The 18139-nt window shown below is 39.4% G+C and overlaps 1 protein-coding gene across 4 annotated transcripts; it reads left to right on the forward strand.

The window, feature by feature from the left end:
• Positions 1 to 235: 235 nt before the first annotated feature.
• On the forward strand, positions 236 to 15835 carry LOC118999818 (zinc finger protein 615-like). 4 transcript variants are annotated; one of them, XM_037064552.1, is made up of 7 exons: positions 785 to 1086; positions 3154 to 3240; positions 4409 to 4618; positions 4965 to 5127; positions 5411 to 5512; positions 11711 to 14309; positions 14394 to 15835. In XM_037064552.1, exons 3-7 carry the CDS (start codon positions 4604 to 4606, stop codon positions 14869 to 14871), a joined length of 3357 nt encoding a protein of 1118 aa, XP_036920447.1. In that variant the 5' UTR covers positions 785 to 1086; positions 3154 to 3240; positions 4409 to 4603; the 3' UTR covers positions 14872 to 15835. The 4 variants fall into 4 exon arrangements, with proteins under 4 accessions (XP_036920446.1, XP_036920447.1, XP_036920444.1 ...); XM_037064549.1 differs by having other exon boundaries at positions 786 to 1086; positions 11711 to 15835; XM_037064551.1 differs by lacking the exons at positions 785 to 1086; positions 3154 to 3240 and adding an exon at positions 236 to 430 and having other exon boundaries at positions 11711 to 15835.
• The last annotated feature ends 2304 nt before the right edge of the window (positions 15836 to 18139 follow it).

An 18139-nucleotide genomic window follows, 5' to 3' on the forward strand; every position in this document is an offset into this window, starting at 1 on the left:
TATAAATTCACAAAGTGGAGATAATACTCTGACGATTTAAGTCCTTTTCTGCAGAGCGAGATGAAGGCAACTTTGCCCGCACCATCGTGAAGCTCTGAATTTGTACCCAATTTCCAAAAGGTGGAAGTGCCAGAAAAAGGGAGAATGTCAGTAACTTTTCACTCTCGCCCTCTCTCACTAATGTCCCTAAACCTGCGGCTCTTCCTTCTGCTCGGCAGTCAAGCATTCCAACATGGCAGCCCCCAGGGCGCCACCTCCGGATGGGCGCGGACATATTGCCATCTAATACCGGAAATCGTTACCTGCCTTTCTTCAAACGCCTGAGACCCTCTTCACCCACCGTAGACGGACCGGGACTGGTGCCGAAGTTAGAACGAGTTGAGGAAGTGCGACGTTTTCATTCTCCGCGTGGATCTGGGGAACAGTTCAGGTAAGTATGTGGTTTTGTCTCTGGAAGTTTTTTTCGTCACAGTGCAAGTTTTGTTTCTCACAAGGTGACACATGGTGTGTCGTGTGGAGCACGGAATCATCACTGGGTCGGAGGGGGAGGGTAGAAGCACATAGGTGGAGCTAGTGAAGGGGAACGATGTGAAAATCGGATTTGAGGGGAGCCAGAGGTGTCTGTCTGTGATTGGGGGTCAATGCATAGAAATAATGTTACCCAACCCAATGAGTGTGGGGGGGGGGGCGACCGGGGGAAGTACTATCGCCGCGGCCACCAGGCAAATTTCCAAAGATGGAGTTCAGTGGAAAGTAAAGGAGTATTTTATTTAATGATAAGTTTCTGCCTAAAATATCTGGGTTACAAGAGTAAGGGGAAAGGAAAATCAGAGTATGACATCAAAAATAGCTACTTAAATATTTGTTATTACAACTATCACATAGGTTCAAGAACTGAAAATAACACAAGAACATAAATCTGTGCACAGTGCTATTATCACCAATGTCTTTGGAAATAATGGCAAGTTTTTGCCTCAGACCCTGTTCCTTCTAAGACACACAGAGAAAAGTCGCCTTGTCACCCTTTGCCGGCTCAGTTCAAGGTTGCACTGAAAACCTCTTTTCCCACCCAAAAAAATCATAAACGTAAGTGGCTTAGCTGGTCTCCAGTCACTGTCTATCTTTAGGCGTATTTTAGAGTCTGTGCCCCCAGGCCTCTGCTCACAGGCCCCTCACTGGCCACCATTGGCATACCACTTGCAGGGGGAGGGGAAAGAATCAACTGACTGCTTCCATGCACACCCTATTTCAAAAGTCTTCACTCATAATCCCCATGCATGCTGAAAGCCAGTGGAAGTGTCTGGCTCTCCAACCAGTGAGGGCCAGTATCAGCCATATTTGCCTTTGCCCCTCTTCTGGCTTCCAGGTTTAGCAAGGGGGGCAAGTCGCCAGTCATGCCCAGCCCAAACCCTGCCCCCATATCCAGGGGTGTGTATCCCCCCATTACAGTAACACCCTTGGTCCTTCAGGGTATAGGCTTCTGCATGTCACCCCGCCTGTACAGGGTACAGGTGGCATTTAGGATGAACACAGTGTCAGGTTTAAGTCGGAGTCAGGTTTAATACACTGCTCAGTGATGTTGGGGATGGTGTCGCTGGTCATCACATGGTGTCTGGCCCCGTTTCCTTTGTTTTTAAAAAATTTTACTTATTTTTTTAGAGACAGGAAAAGGGGTGGAGAGAGAGGAAGAGAAACATCATTATGAGAGAGATAGCCTCTCCTAGCATCCCATCTGGGGACCAAACCTGCAACCCAGGGATGTACTGAACCACAATGCCCAACCAACTGAGCCATAACCATCAGGGCCTAGATTCCAATTAATTAGGAAGTGTGATCAGCGTCTGTGGTCAGGAGATGCTTGTGAATGTTAAATTTTGAACATTTAGAACCACTGGTATTTGGTTAAGGTTACAACTTCCACTGCTGCTGGGGACAGAAGGTGTTAGGGCCCAGAGCACTAGCTCCAAGCCATCTGGTTTTCAATTTTTAATCCAGAAGTCAACTGACTACATATCCAGGGACTAAATGCTCATTCATAATGTAGCCTTTGTGGCACATTTCCTGTGGCAAGGCAGAATTGGGCTGTTGTGACACATAAGTTTTGGTCTGTAAAGTGGAAAATGTTTATCTGTGTCTTCCACACAACATTTGCCAACACCTGCTCTCACCTCTTCATATAGAGCAGTGGACATCGTTGCTTATTTGCCTGAAATGCATTCATACATTTTTTATGCTAACAGAATTTCCATTTTGTTTAATATCCATCCCTCTGGCAAGGTGACCCATATACAAGTGTGTTAGTAAGTTTTGGTCTTAGTCAACCGTAGGGATTCCATTTTCCATCACCACTGATTGAATTACTGTAAAATGATTTTAGATACATTGTGTGGTTTTAGCCAATGATACGAGGAGGGACCCCCAAAACCCCCTGGAATTAACTTCTGGAGGGTGGACCCCTTGTAGTACAAGATTCCCCCTCTAGGTGAGTGTTCTAGGAACTTATCTGTATCAGTGTACCAACTGGCATTGTTGTGAGAGGCTGCATTCGGCTTCACTGAAAATTTTTTTTGAAGACTCTTTCAACATGTTTGCCCATTTTATGATGAGTGACTTATTAGTGCACCTGCTAATACTGTACTGAGTGTTCAGCAGTTTTTAACCCAAAACAGCATGACACCTGTGCCCCAACCACCCTGTTCACCTAATCTTGCCCCCAGTGACTATTTTTTCTTCTCCTGGATGAAAAAAAGGCTTAAAGGGAAATATTTTGCCAATGTGGGAGAAGTGAAACAAAAACAGCAGAAGTACTAAAAGATAGCAAAATCGACAAGTTCAGAAACTGTTTTGAGCAGTAGAGAAAAATGTCTCAGTCAGTGTATTGTATGAAATGGAGGATGCTTTGAAGGTGACTGAAGTTTAAACATGTAAGAATAAATACACCTTTATAAACAAATTCCATTTTGGGGAGCATATATACATTTTCTTTTTGCATCAATATGAAGAGGTGAGAGCATGTGTTGGCAAACCTTGTATATGTGAAAATGTGTTGTTTTGGGGAGAAAATTTTGTCTTTTGAATATATAATTCTTTGAATCTGAAAAGGAGTAGTTTGCCACGTTAAAATATACCTCTGTAAGGTAGTGGTTATTTTAGGCTGGTTAATTTGAAGAAACTGCAGCCCTGGGAGAAGCTCAGAAAACCTACTAGAAGTTACCATTGTGAAGTAGGACATTTACATTTGTAAGAGCAGTCTCATCTGTAAGGGATTAACCAAAAGGGATCTCCCTCATTATACCACACTCCCCATAACTATCAGTGGAAGAAGGAGGACTTATATCTGCATAACAGTCTTCCTGTTTGTTTACTGTGCCTTTATCGGTAACCTTCTGCAAGTGACTCTCCACTGCCAACATCTTTTGACTTTAGGTGAAAGTGTTATTTCAAGTGTTGGTGGCTACGATTTTTGCCCGTTACTTTGTTTTCTGAGTTGCTTCCATCAGTATAAGAGTTATACATGTTATTAACAATTTAAGTTATTTTTTCTCTGTTAATCTGTGTTCTGTCAATTTAACTATTAGACCAAAGAATCTAGAAGGGAAAAAAATTTTTTTCCTGCCTCCAGCAATATCATTCCCTTCATCTTTTTTCACAGTTACTCCACATAAATGCTGCAGAATAAAGGCATACCTGCACTGCACTTAAAGTTTTTTATATCTATTTATTTTTATAGAGAGGGGGAGGGAGGGAGACAGGGAGAGAAACATCAAATGGTTGCCTCTAACAAGTCCCCAGTTGGGGACCTGGCCCACAACCCAGGTGTGTGCCCTGACTGGGAATCAAACAGGCTACCTTTCAGTTCATAGGCAGGCACCCAATTCACTGAGCCACACCAGCCAGGTCTGATATTAAAACTTTTTAACTGAAAGTAAGTAATGGTGGGTAGTCATATTTTAGAGCAGTATTTTCCTTGACAAAGGTTAATCTTTACCTTAACTGGGCCTATTTTCTTTTTGTATCCACAATAACATACCTTTAGAATGTCACATTAACTTCTTTTCTTCCAGTCCCCTCAGGGCACAATCTCCCACAAGCCCAAGACTCTACAGAACCCTTCATGGTTATAGTTATTGCATTAATTGTTAACTGTCCTATTTCCACCTATGTAAAAGAAATATGTGTCTATTCTTTATACTTTTTCTCCAATCCCAGAGATTTTTCTCTTGCTTTCTGTCACCTCCCTAATCTATCACCAATGGATTTCAGGTAACCTTCTTATGTCATTCCTTTGACATTAATGTATAAAATAAGGTGAAAAGTGCTATGGAGCATTTTCTTAATCTGTTGTTATTTTGTTTCCCAGCAATTGCTGTCAATTTTGCTCAAGTAAACTCATAAAAATTTTCTACAGGATTGGACATTTCTGATGAGGACTCTAAGAGCTATTGAATCATGTGAAGCTGGAAGAAGTTACACGGGTGGGTATAAGTATTTCTGGGGACACACCTGACTGAAAACAGAGATCTGAACAGAAATTTAGAGCAGACCTAGAACACACCAAGACAGAACCTCCCTGTTGCCAGCTCTTTTCAGAGATCAGAAGAAAATGCTCCAGGCTCAGGTGACTTTGGTTTTATTTATTTTTTTCCTTTTTTATGAATAAATTTGTAGAGGCCTAGAAGAAAAAACACATTTGTTAATCTGAGGACTATACCTTTTGTCTGTCAAATGTATGAATGTGGTATTTCTAGGTAAATAAGAATATTTAACTTCTCATTATAAAAAACTTCTAACTGGTTGAATATATGGATGGACAAATGAATAATTATAAAATAGTATTTTACTAGGCTGGTGATGATTAAACTGTATATTAAAATAAACCCCACTTTATATATATATATATATATTTGCAGCCTATAACATGAAAATGAGCAGAAAAACTAACATTTCTTCCTTTTCATCTAAAGGACACCATGCCATTGAGCAGCACAATGCTGTTACAGGAATCCCTGACATTTCACGATGTAGCTGTTAACTTCACTTGGGAGGAGTGGCAGCTCCTGGACCCCAATCAGAAGGACCTGTACAGGGACGTGATGTTGGAGAACTACAGCAACCTGGTGTCAGTGGGTGAGGACAGCTCCTTAGTGTCACTTAGACAGTGCCCTGTTAGTGTTTTCTTTTTTTCTCAGGTACTTAACTCTTCAGAATAACTACAGTTCTCTCAAATGGTAGAATCTGAGACCTTTCTTTTGCCCCTGACAACAGGGTATAATGTCCCTCTTTGGAGAGAGAAGCTGTTAATGTGAACATATGCGAAGCTGTTCATTCTGTGAAATGTAACATTCTCCCTTCTTGACAGACATCAACCCAGTTCAGTATGTCTAAGTCTTCTTTCATTTTTCACAAGCAGGATATCAAGCCAGCAAACCAGACACACTGTCCAGGTTGGAAGGAAGGGAAGAACTGAGAGCAGTACAGGATGAACTGCACCCGCACCATGTAGTCTGCCCAGGTGAGGGGGTGAGCACAAGCAAGGTGGGAGGCTGGGAAATCACATTCTAGTCAGAGGTGGTGTCAGAGCTGTGACAGTGAATGAGGAAGCTAAAACCACCTTCCATGTTTGAGAACCCTTTTTGTTTATAGAAATTTAAAGGAAACCGTACCTCATTTCTCTTCCCTGGGCTCTGACCCCCATTTGCTTTATTTTCATCTTGTTTATGTTTGTATAGTTTTTTTCGACCTAGGATTCTCAGATCTTCCTCTTTTTTGTCCACAGTCACAGCGTCTCTGCCTGTGTTACCAATTCTCTTGCTGTGAAACTCCACTTTCTAGGCCTCTCTGGAAAGATAGAACTTTGAATTTGTCACTTTTTCTCACTACAGGGCCATAGTGCCCTGTTTCAACATAGTGCTTTCCTTCTCTAAAATGGAACCCCAACTGGGATGTTGTGTCTCCATGATAATCTCGTTTCACATCACATCGCGCTATGCTCCCCAACCCCAAGAAACAATCTTAACATGGTAAAGGAGTTCCAGCACAAATTATAAGTTATGTCTGCCTCAGATAACTCCCTTCCTAGCTTTCGTAATTCAGATTTTGCTTCATTCTTAGATGTTATCGATACATTTTTTTGTTTTGAAGCTTTTTTCCCACATCATAATCATATTTTAATGGTTTTACTTAGATTTAATTCATATACCATACCATTTACTTATTTATATAGTTAATTCATTTTCAGTATATTCATCTTTGTGAACCATTACCACAATCAATTTGGGAACATTTTATATGTACATATTCTCATCATGCCTTGATTTCTGTAGCTTTGCAGTAAACTTGGAAATTGGAAGAAGTGTATCTTCCAACTCTGTTCTTCTCTCTCAAGGCAATTTTGATAGAGATTACATTGAATCTGTCTATCAATTTGGTAGTAATTCCATCTTACCCTTATTATATATTCTAATTCAGAATTATTGGGTGTTTTGGTCCATCTAATTTAGTCTTTAATTTCTTTCAACAATGTTTTGTAAGTTTCACAGTAAAAGTTTTACACTTCCCTTTAATTTATTATTTTTTAATATAATTTATTGATTATGCTATTACAGTTGTCCCATTTTCCCCCTCTTCATTCTCCTCTACCCTGCACACCCTCTCCCACCACATTTCCCCCCTTTAGTTAATGTCCATGTGTCATAAGTTCTTTAGCTTTTACATTTCCCATACTATTCTTGCCCTCCCCCTGTCTATTTTCTACCTACCATATATGCTACTTATTCTCTGTACCTTTTCCCCCTCTCTCTTCCTCCCACTTCCCTGTTGCTAACCCTCCATGTGATCTCCATTTCTGTGGTTCTGTTCCTGTTGTAGTTGTTTGCTTAGTTTGCTTTTGCTTTTGTTTTAGGTGTGGTTGTTAACAATTGTGAGTTTGCTGTCCTTTCACTGTTCATGTTCTTTATCTTCTTTTTCTTAGATAAGTCCCTTTAACATTTCATATAATAAGGGCTTGGAGATGATGAACTCCTTGAATTTGATATTATCTGAGAAGCACTTTATCTGCCCTTTCATTCTAAATGAAAGCTTTGCTGGATAAAGCAATCTTGGATGTTGGTCCTTGCCTTTCATGACTTAGAATACTTCTTTCCAGCCTCGTCTTGCATGTAAGGTCTCTTTTGAGAAATCACCAGACACTCTTATGGGAACTCCTTTGTAAGTAACTGTCTCCTTTTCTCTTGCTGCTTCTAGGATTCTCATCTTCATTTTAATCTTGGGTAATGTAATTATGACGTGCTTTGGTGTGTTCTTCCTTTGGTGTGTTCCAACTTTTTGGGGACTCTCTGAGCCTCCTGGACTTCCTGAAAGTCTATTTCCTTTGTCAGATTGGGGAAGTTTTCCTTTATTATTTGTTCAAATAACTTTTTCACTTGTTGCTCTTCTCCTTCCCCTTCTGATACCCCTATAATTGGGATGTTGGAACATTTAAAGATGTCCTGGAGATTCCTAAGCCTCCCCTCATTTTTTTTGAATTCTTGTTTCTTCATTCTTTTCTGTTTGGTTTTTTCTTTCTTCCTTCTGGTTTTCTCCATTGATTTGAGTCCCAGTTTTTTTCCCATCAATATTCGTTCCCTATACATTTTCCTTTATTTCACTTAGCGTACCCTTCATTGGTTCTTCTAATTTGTGACCAAATTCAACCAGTTTTGGTGAGTATCCTGATCACCAGTGCTTTGAACTGTGCATCTGATAGGTTATCTATCTCTTAGTCACTTACTTGTATTTGTTCTGGAGCTTTGATCTGTTCTTCCATTTGGGCCATTTTTTTTTCTCTGTGTGCCTGTTATGTAGTGAGGGGAGGAGCCTTAGTTGTTCATTAGGGCTGGGCAACCCAGTCTCGGGGTTGTGATGCTATATGTGTGGTAGGAACCCAAGAGGGAACAATGGCCCTTGCGCCACTCTCTGCTGGATTTAAGTCTCTTCCACCGGTTCCCCCAAGCAAATTGGGCCCTTCTTGTGCTGATTCCTGTGTGGGTGTGCTTGTGTACATTCTAGGACCCTGTGGGTCTATCCAACAAACTCTCCTGTAAGGTTGGGAGTCTCTCCCTGTGCCTCAGCCCCCACAGGTGTTTTCAATCAGTGTTTTGAGGCTTTATTTCCCTGTGCTGGGGGTCCTGGTTTGCGCAGTTTGTCTCCCTCCCCAGTTTTGCCTGGTTCATCTGTGAGTAAATGTGTGACCACCTGGGCAGCCAGCCACCTTGCACACCTCACTGGGTTTGCCTGTTGCCACCCCGAGCCGAGGTTCTGCCAGCCCCTGCCTGTGCTCCCATGGTCCACCTGCTGCTGTCTGTGTGCCCGGGGTCCGCAAGCCACCTCTTTTTTTTGCCATGACCCCTCTCTATTCAGTGCCCTACTGCTCCCTTCCTACTGGTCTGGATGAATGTGTCTATTTGAACTCCTTGGTTGTCAGACTTCCATACAGTTAAATTTTCTGTCAGTTCTGATTGTTTTTTTGTTTCTAAATTGTTGTTGTCCTTATTTTGGTTGTGCGAGGAGGCACAGTGTGTCTACCTATGCTTCCATTTTGGCCGGAAGTCCAATTCTCAAATATGTGATTTTTTGTATACGTGTGTGTGTGTGTGTGTATAAGTTTCACATATGTGTGTGTGTGTGTATTTAAAATGTGCCCAGTTACGAATTTATAATCAGATCATCTTGTTAGGTTACTTTCCATAGAACCCACTCCCCTAACTGCACAGTTTTTATCCACAGATGTGTGTATACAGGTTTTGAAGGTATTTTTTTTATTATTTACAAGATTTTATTTATTTTTAGGCAGAGGGGAAGGGGTGAGAAAGAGGGAGAGAAACATCAATGTGCAGTTGCACTTGTACACCCCCTACTGGGGACCTGGCCTACAACCCAGTCAAGTCATGTTCCTGTCTGGGTATCAAACTGGTGACCCTTTGGTTCACAGTCCAGTACTCAATCCACTGAGCCACAATAGCCAGGGCAAGAGATTTTTTTTATTATGTAGTAAATGGAATAGATTTTTTAAAATGCATTTTTCAATTATTTGCTGCTAGGTCCTAAATAAAATTATTTTCTCATATTCTGATGACACTTAGTCCCAGGTAACCAAGTTTTCCTCTCATATGAAATTGCAGTTCTTTTTCAGTGATCTTTGTGATATCCCATCATTTTGACTAGAAAGTTTCTGTTATCCTGTTTATATCCCTTAATGTGTTCCGTACCTGTGATCATCTCCTATGATTTATGGGACTGCGTAATTTCTTGAAAAGTTGCATTCTGATACCATAATATTTTTTAAGATGACAGCTGTACCAAAAACAGAAAAAATAGATCTTGTCTCCACTCTTAATGTTACTTTTGTTTTCAATAGAAGTATTATAGTCCTATATATGTAATAATCATCTTAAACTTTGTTTCACAAAGCACACTATATTTTCTTCTCATCTGAACTTCAGTAATAGTCCTCATTTCATTAATAGGTATTTCTCCTACCCAGTGGCTCAAGCCACATAATTCCCTGGAGTAATTTTTTTAGTAAGTTTTTTAAATATATTTTATTGATTATGCCATTACAGTTGTCCCATTCCCCCCCTTCACTCCCCTCCACCCTGCACACCCCTCCCCTATTCGTTCTATTCCCCCTCTTTCCTTCATGTCCATGTGTCACAAGTTCTTTAGATTCTGTATTTCCCATAGTATTCCTGCCCTCCCCTATCTATTTTCTACCTACATCTATGCTGCTTACTCTCTGTACCTTCTCCGCCTTCTCCTGCTGCCACTCCCCTGTTGCTAACCCTCCATGTGATCTCCATTTCTGTGTTTCCGCTCCCGATCTAGCTGTCCTCTTAGATTGCTTTTGTTTTAGGTGTGGTTGTTAATAACTGTGAGTTTGCTGTCCTTTCACTGTTCATATTTTTTATCTTCTTTTTCTTAGATCAGTCCCTTTAACATTTCATACAATAAGGGCTTGGTAATGATGAAGTCCTTGAATTTGACCTTATCTGAGAAGCACTTTATCTGTCCTTCCATTCTAAATGAAAGTTTTGCTGGATAGAGCAGTCTTGGGTGTAGGTCTTTGGATTTCATGACTTGGAATACTTCTTTCCAGCCCCTTCTTGCCTATAAAGTCTTGAGAAATCTGTGGACAGTCTGATGGGCACTCCTTTGTAGGTGACTGTCCCCTTATATCTTGCTGTTTCTAGAATTCTCTTCTTTATTTTAATCTTGGCTAATGTAATTGTGATGTGCCTTGGTGTGTTCTTCCTTTGGTGTGTTCCAACTTCTTTGGGACACTCTGAGCTTCCTGGATTTCCTGGAAGTCTATTTCCTTTGCCAAACTGGGGAAGTTCTTCCCTGGAGTAATTTTTAAGTCCTCCGTTTCATGAACCTCTTCTCATGTATCTCATTGATCCAATCAGTGAACTTTGTTTTCTCTTTTAAGTACACATTGAGGAAAAATTAAATTTATAGTTGTGAATATGCAAAAGAGATCTTATTCTTATATTATTATTTAATAATTATTGTATCATTTTCCAAATGAACACTGTAAACCCACCTTTGCCCCATCCTGTACATCCTGATTTTGTCAACTTCTTGCATTCCATTGCCCCTTTAACCATATTTCATGGACTATAATTGCCTTTACTATTTTGTTTCATGTGTGTATACCAAAACTATTAAACCTGAATGACCCACAAATTTAGCTCAATTCTGACACTATCTATCCAAGAAATAGTGTCAGACACTTCAAGCTAAAAGGTCAGTCTTATAAGATTGCCCCTACTTCAGATATCAGTTGCAAGTCCATATTGTCACCTGTGCTTCTGACCAATTGGCTGTAAGTTGAAGGGTTTCATGAACTCTTCTTTAGGTTCAATTAATTAACTCAATTGTTTCACCGTACTCAGAGAGATAGTTACCTATGTTAAGAATTTTTAGCTCTGGCTGGTGTAGCTCAGTGGATTGAGCACGGGCCTGTGAACCAGACAGTCGCGGTTCAATTCCCTGTCAGGGCACATGCCTGGGTTGCAGGCCAGTTCTCATCAGGGGACTCACGAGAAGCAACCATACATTGATATTTCTGTCTTTCTCTCCTTCCCTTCCTCTCTAAAGTTAAATAAATAAAATCTTTAAAAAATGAATTTTTATACCTGGCTGGTGTAGCTCAGTGGATTGAGCACAAGCCTGCGAACCAGAGGATCGCGGTTCGATTCCCAGTCAGGGCACATGCCTGGGTTGCAGGCTGGTTCCCTGCAGGCCAACTCCCAGCAGGGGATGCACAAAAGGCAACCATACATTGATGTTTCTCTCCCTCTCCTTCCCCTCTAAAGATAAATAAATAAATAAAATCTTTAAAAAAAAGAATTTTTATAGAGGTTTTTATCTCTAGACTTACCCTCCTTTCCCAGATGTCAGTAGGTGGGGCTGAAAGTCAAACCTTCTTATCAATTGTTCTTTCTAGTAACTAGCTTCCTCCTGAGGCTATGTAGGAACACTGTTCTAAGTTACCTCATACAATTGGCTGTAATTTTAATGGTTTTTATTTTTATGTAGAAAAAAAAGATACTCATGACTTATAACACATAGGATTGTCACTAGGTAATTCACATGAAGGCATTTTTTAAAAGTTTTATTTCAAATTAATATGAGATATTATGCAATGATTCACTGTTCTCTTCTTTCTTAGAACTCAGGAGAGTTGACGATCCTCTTCAGTGTCACTTGCAAAGTCAAAGCATTCAGAAGAGTGTGGAACAATGCCTTGAACATAACATGTTTACAAATGTTGTTAATCAATGTGAAGGTCATTTCGTACTAAAGCAAAACTGCAATGTGAGTAAGATAAATGAAAAAAATGAAAAACCTTTAAAGTCAAAGATAAGTATTAATAACCTAAACAGAAGCTGTAAGTTAAAGGACTCTGCTGAGTTGAATGGAGGTGGGACATCCATTCTGCATGCTAACTGTGAACAATTTTATACTGAAATCACCTTGCCTGTCAGTACTGAACCCATCAATAATAAGTCCCAGCAACAGAGAACTCACAATGTAGAGAAAGTCCACTTACGCATTCAGTGTGGAAAAGACTTCATCAAGATGTCTGAGCTCACTGATCATCAGAGTTTTCATACTAGAAAAAAAGCTCATGGATGCAGTCTGTGTGGAAAAGCCTTCTCCAGAAGATCGAGTCTCAGTAAACATCAGAGAATTCATACAAGTCTAAAACAGTATAAATGCTCTAAATGTAACAAAACCTTCCTCAAAATATCACAGCTCAATATACACCGGAAAACTCACAGGAAAGAGAAACGTTATGTGTGTACTGAATGTGGGAAAGCATACATCAAAAACTCTCTGCTCCTCAGTCATCAGCGAACTCATACAGGAGAAAAACCCTATGGATGTAGTGTATGTGGGAAGACCTTCTATAGAAAGACTTATCTCAAAAAACATGAGAAAACTCATACAGGAGAGAAACCCTATGGATGTAGTCTATGTGAGAAGACTTTCTGTAGTAAGACTAATCTCAAAACACATGAGAAAACTCATACAGGAGAGAAACCTTATAAATGCAGTGAGTGTGGAAAAGGCTTCATCAAGGAGAGCTATCTTATTGTACATCATCGTACTCATACAGGAGAGAAACCCTATGGATGTAGTCTGTGTGGGAAGGCCTTCTATAGAAAGACTTATCTCAAAAAACATGAGAGAACTCATGCAGGAGAGAAACCCTATGGATGTAATCTGTGTGGGAAGACCTTCTATATGAAGACTTACCTCAAAAAACATGAGAAAATTCATACAGGAGAGAAACCGTATGGATGTAGTTTATGTGGGAAGACTTTCTGTAGTAAATCTAATCTCAAAACACATGAGAAAACTCATACAGGAGAGAAACCTTATAGATGCAGTGAATGTGGAAAAGGCTTTGTCAAGAAGAGCTATCTTATTGTACATCATCGTACTCATACTGGAGAGAAACCCTTTGTATGCAGTGAATGTGGTAAGACCTTCCATAGAAAGACAATTCTCACTGTACATCAGAGAATTCATACAAGACAAAATCAGTATGAATGCAGTGAATGTGACAAAACCTTCCTCAAAATATCACAGCTCAACATACACCAGAAAACTCACAAGAAAGAGAAACCTTATGTGTGTACTGAATGTGGGAAAGCATACATCAAAAACTCTCTGCTCATCAGTCATCAGCGAACTCATACAGGAGAGAAACCCTATGAATGTAGTGTATGTGGGAAGACCTTCTATAGAAAGACTCATCTCAAAAAACATGAGAAAATTCATACAGGAGAGAAACCTTATAAATGCAGTGAATGTGGAAAGGGTTTCTCACAGAAGAACAGGTTGATTGTACATCAACGGACTCATACAGGAGAGAAACCTTATAGATGCAGTGAATGTGGAAAAGGCTTCATTGACAAGAGTTATCTTAGTGTACATCATCGTATGCACACTGGAGAGAAACCCTTTGTATGCAGTGAATGTGGTAAGACCTTTCACAGAAAGACAAGTCTCGCTGCACATCAGAGAATTCATACAAGACTAAATCAGTATGAATGCACTGAATGTAACAAAACCTTCCTCAGAATATCACAGCTCAACATACACCAGAAAACTCACAAGAAAGAGAAACGTTATGTGTGTACTGAATGTGGGAAAGCATACATCAAAAACTCTCTGCTCCTTGGTCATCAGCGGACTCATACAGGAGAGAAACCCTATGGATGTACTGTATGTGGGAAGACCTTCTATATGAAGACTTATCTCAAGAAACATGAGAAAACTCATATAGGAGAGAAACCTTATAAATGCAGTGAATGTGGAAAGGGTTTCTCACAGAAGAACAGGTTGATTATACACCAGTGGACCCACACAGGAGAGAAACCATATAAATGTAGTGAATGTGGAAAAGGCTTCATTGACAAGAGTTATCTTAGTGTACATCATCGTATGCACACTGGAGAGAAACCCTTTGTGTGCAGTGAATGTGGTAAGACCTTCCATAGAAGGATAAATCTCACTGTACATCAGAGAATTCATACAGGTCTAAAACAGTATAAATGCTCTGAATGTAACAAAACCTTCCTCAAAATATCACAGCTCAACATACACCAGAAAACTCACAAGAAAGAGAAACCTTATGTGTGTACTGAATGTGGGAAAGCATACATCAAAAACTCTCTGCTCCTCAGTCATCAGCAAACTCATACAGGGGAGAAACCCTATGGATGTAGTGTATGTGGGAAGACCTTCTATATGAAGACATATCTCAAAAAACATGAGAAAATCCATACAGGAGAGAAACCCTATGGATGTAGTCTATGTGGGAAGACTTTCTGTAGTAAGACTAATCTCAAAACACATGAGAAAACTCATACAGGAGAGAAACCTTATAAATGCACTGAATGTGGAAAGGGTTTCTCACAGAAGAATGGGTTGATTGTACATCAGTGGACTCATACAGGAGAGAAACCTTATAAATGCAGTGAATGTGGAAAGGGTTTCTCACAGAAGAAGAGGTTGATTGTACATCAATGGACTCATACAGGAGAGAAACCTTATAGATGCAATGAATGTGGAAAAGGCTTTGTTGAGAAGAGCTGTCTTACTGTACATCATCGTAGTCATACTGGAGAGAAACCTTTTGTATGCAGTGAACGTCGTAAGACCTTCCATAGAAAGACAGTTATCACTGTAAATCAGAAAACTCATACAGAGGAGAAGCCCCATGGATGCAGTCTACACAGGAAAGGCTTTGGTAAAAAGTCTACCCTCAAAATACATGGGGAAACTCATACAGGAGAGAAACCTTTTTTAATGCAGTGAATACGGGAAAGCCTTTTCAGTGAAGTTCTGCCTCGTCAGACAGCAAATTCACACTGGAGACAAGTCCTATGTGTGTTGTATTTGTGGAAAAGACTTAACCTCGTGTCAGCATGAAGCATGATCTCACTGTACATCACCAAAGTCATGTCAGAAAAGCCGTGTATGTGATGAATGTGGGAAAGGCTTCACTGTGAAGAGTCATCTAATTGTACATCAACGAATTTACAAGGAGAGAAACCCAATCTATGCACTGAAGGTGCATAAGGCTTCTGGGTGAAAATGCAGCTGATTGTACGTGAACAGACTCATACAGAAACCTTGTATATATAATGAATGTGGGGAAAGATTGACAGCTAAGTAATCTCATCAGACATCAGGTAAAATATGGGAGAGAAGCCCTATGTATGCAGTGTGTGTAGAAAAAGTCTTTACCATCAACTAATCTTACTTTGTATTAGTGAACTCATAATTGAGAAAAGTGTGTATATGCAATGAATGTGGGAAAGGCTTCACCATGAAGAGTCATTTATTTTTTAAATGAGTTTTAATTGTATTTTTCCATTACCATTTAGTTCCCTTATACTCCCTTCCCCCACCAATCACCACACTGTTGTTCATGTCAGTGAGTCCTTTTTCCTCAATACCTCCACCCACTACACTTCCTGCTTAGCTGTCATTCTGCTTTCTATGAGTCTGCCTCTATGTTGCTTGTTTTTTCAGTTCATTACATTCTGCATATGAGTGAAACCATATGGTATTTGTCTTTCTCTGACTAGCTTATTTCACTTAGCATATTGATCTCCAGGTCCATTCATACTGTTGCAAAGGGGTAAAACTTCTTTAAGGCCAAGTAGTATTTTCTTGTGTGAATTTCCCATAGTTATTTTAGCTACTCATCTACTGATGGACACTTGGGCTACTTCCATATCTTGGCGATTGTGAACAACATGCAATGAACATAGGGGAGCTTATGTTCTTTTGAATTAATGATTTGGGTTCCTTTGGATATATTTCCAGAAATGGGATCACAGGATCAAAATGCAGATGCATTTTTAATTTTTTGAGGTATCTCGATACTGCTTTTCACAGTGGCTGCATCAATCTACATTCCCACCAATAGTGCAAAAGGATTCCCTTTTGTCCATATCCTCACCAGCACTTGTTTGTTGATTTATTTTTTAAAATATTTATTTACCTTTAGAGAGAGGAGAAGAGAGGGAGAAAGATGGAAACATCAATGTGTGAGAGATACATCGATCAACTGCCTCTCACATGCCCCAGACTGGGGATTTGGCCCACAACCCAGGCATATGCCCTGACTGGGAATCAAACCAGTGACTTTTTGGTTTACAGGCCAGCACTGAATACACTGAGCCACACCAGGCAAAGCATGTTTGCTGATTTCTTAATAATAGCAATTCTTGCACATTTGAGATGATATCTCATTACAATTTTAATTTGCATTTCTCTGATGATTACTGATGTTGAGCATCTTTTCATATGTGTGTGTATTGGCCATCCTATTTGGAGGACTGTCTACTCAGGTTCTTTGCTTATTTTTTAACTTATATTTTTGGTGTTGAGTTTTGTAAGTTCTTTATAAATTTTGGATATTAACCCCTTATGATATATTAGCGAATGTATTCTTCCATTCTGTATGTTGTTTTTTTATTTTGATGTAGTCCCATTTGTTTATTTTTTCTTTTGTTTCCCTAGCCTGGGGAAATATATGTGATAAAATATTGCTAAATCCCAAGATTTTGCTGCATATGTTTTCTTCTACTCTTTTTTATGGTTTGGGGTCTAACATTTAAATCCTTAATCCATTTTGAATTTGTCCTTGTGTGTCATGTGAGAAGGTGGTGTAATTTCATTTTTCTGCATGTATCCAATTTTCCCAACACCCTTTATTGAATAAACTATCTTTAGACCATTTTATGTGCTTGCTTCCTCTATCAATTATTGACTATAAAGGTGTGGGCTTATTTGGGGGGTTTCCATTGTATTCCATTGATCTATGTGTCTATTTTTACGCCAGTACCATGCTGTTCTGATTACTATGGCCTAATAGCATAGTTTGATATTAGGTAGTGTGATTCCTCCAACTTTGTTCTTTCTCACGGTCATTGTTGCTATGTCGGGCCTTTTGTGGTTCCATATAACTTTTGAAATATTTGTTCTAGTTCTGTGAGATATGGCATTGAAATCTTGATAAGAATTACATTGAATCTGTAGATTGCTTTGGGTAGTATGGCTATTTTAATTATGTTAATTCTTCCTACCCATAGACACGGTATGTGCTTCCATTATTTGTTTCTTTATTGTGTGAGGAGTTAAATGTTCATCACTGCACTCATACAGGAGAGAAACCTTGTATATGCAAGGAATGTGGCTAAGGTTTAACTGGGAGGAGAATGCTCATTGCACATCTACAAATTCATACAAAGAGAAAGTAGGTATACAGTAAGTGTGAAAAGAGTTCACCATGAAGAGTACTTAGAGCAATCTTGTACTGTAGAAATGTCATACAAATGCTATGAATTTGGTGCAGTCTTTGTGAAGAAGACATGCCTCATACTACAGTAGATATTTCACTCAGGAAAGACTTCCTTTGCATATACTGAATGTGAAAAATTGTCATTGAGCAAAAATTATCTCACTACCCAGCAGAGAATTCACATGGGTGAGAAACTTGATGTGTAATAAATGTGGGAAAGCCTGCACTACAAAGATGGGAGTCAAAGTTCATCAAAGAAAACATACAGAAGCGAGGCCCCATGGGGGCAATGATTGTGTGAAAGCTTTTGCCCACTTGTCAATTATTAAACAAAAGAGAATTCACAAGTAGTTGCTTTGGAGAAAGCCTGTTACCAGTTGTAGTTCCTGGAGAGAATATGAATTGAAGAATGTTGCCTCATCATTTGCCAGGATATCCATAGAGAAGTAACTCATGAACACATTCAATTTGGTTGTATTTATCAAAACTTCAGATAATAAAGGAAAGAAGCTTTAAATTAAAAAGCATCTGTCACAAGTCTAAACAGATAATACAACTCACAAGCAATTCAGGATGGGATACCTACAGCTGTATTTTCAGTTGCCTTGCCCTTGATTTATATAAATTAAGTTTTAAATAGTGGCAGTTACTCTCATCAAGGCTTAAATTTTAATATACACAACATGAGTGTTTTATGTCTGTTTCATTATGTAGTTAAATTTTGCATTTTTTAGTTCCAAATCACTTATTTCAGAATACTTACAGTACTTG

This window comes from Sturnira hondurensis, unplaced genomic scaffold (assembly GCF_014824575.4).
Source record: "Sturnira hondurensis isolate 20B ecotype Veracruz unplaced genomic scaffold, ASM1482457v3 Scaffold0015508, whole genome shotgun sequence".
In the NCBI taxonomy this organism is placed as follows: domain Eukaryota; kingdom Metazoa; phylum Chordata; class Mammalia; order Chiroptera; family Phyllostomidae; genus Sturnira; species Sturnira hondurensis.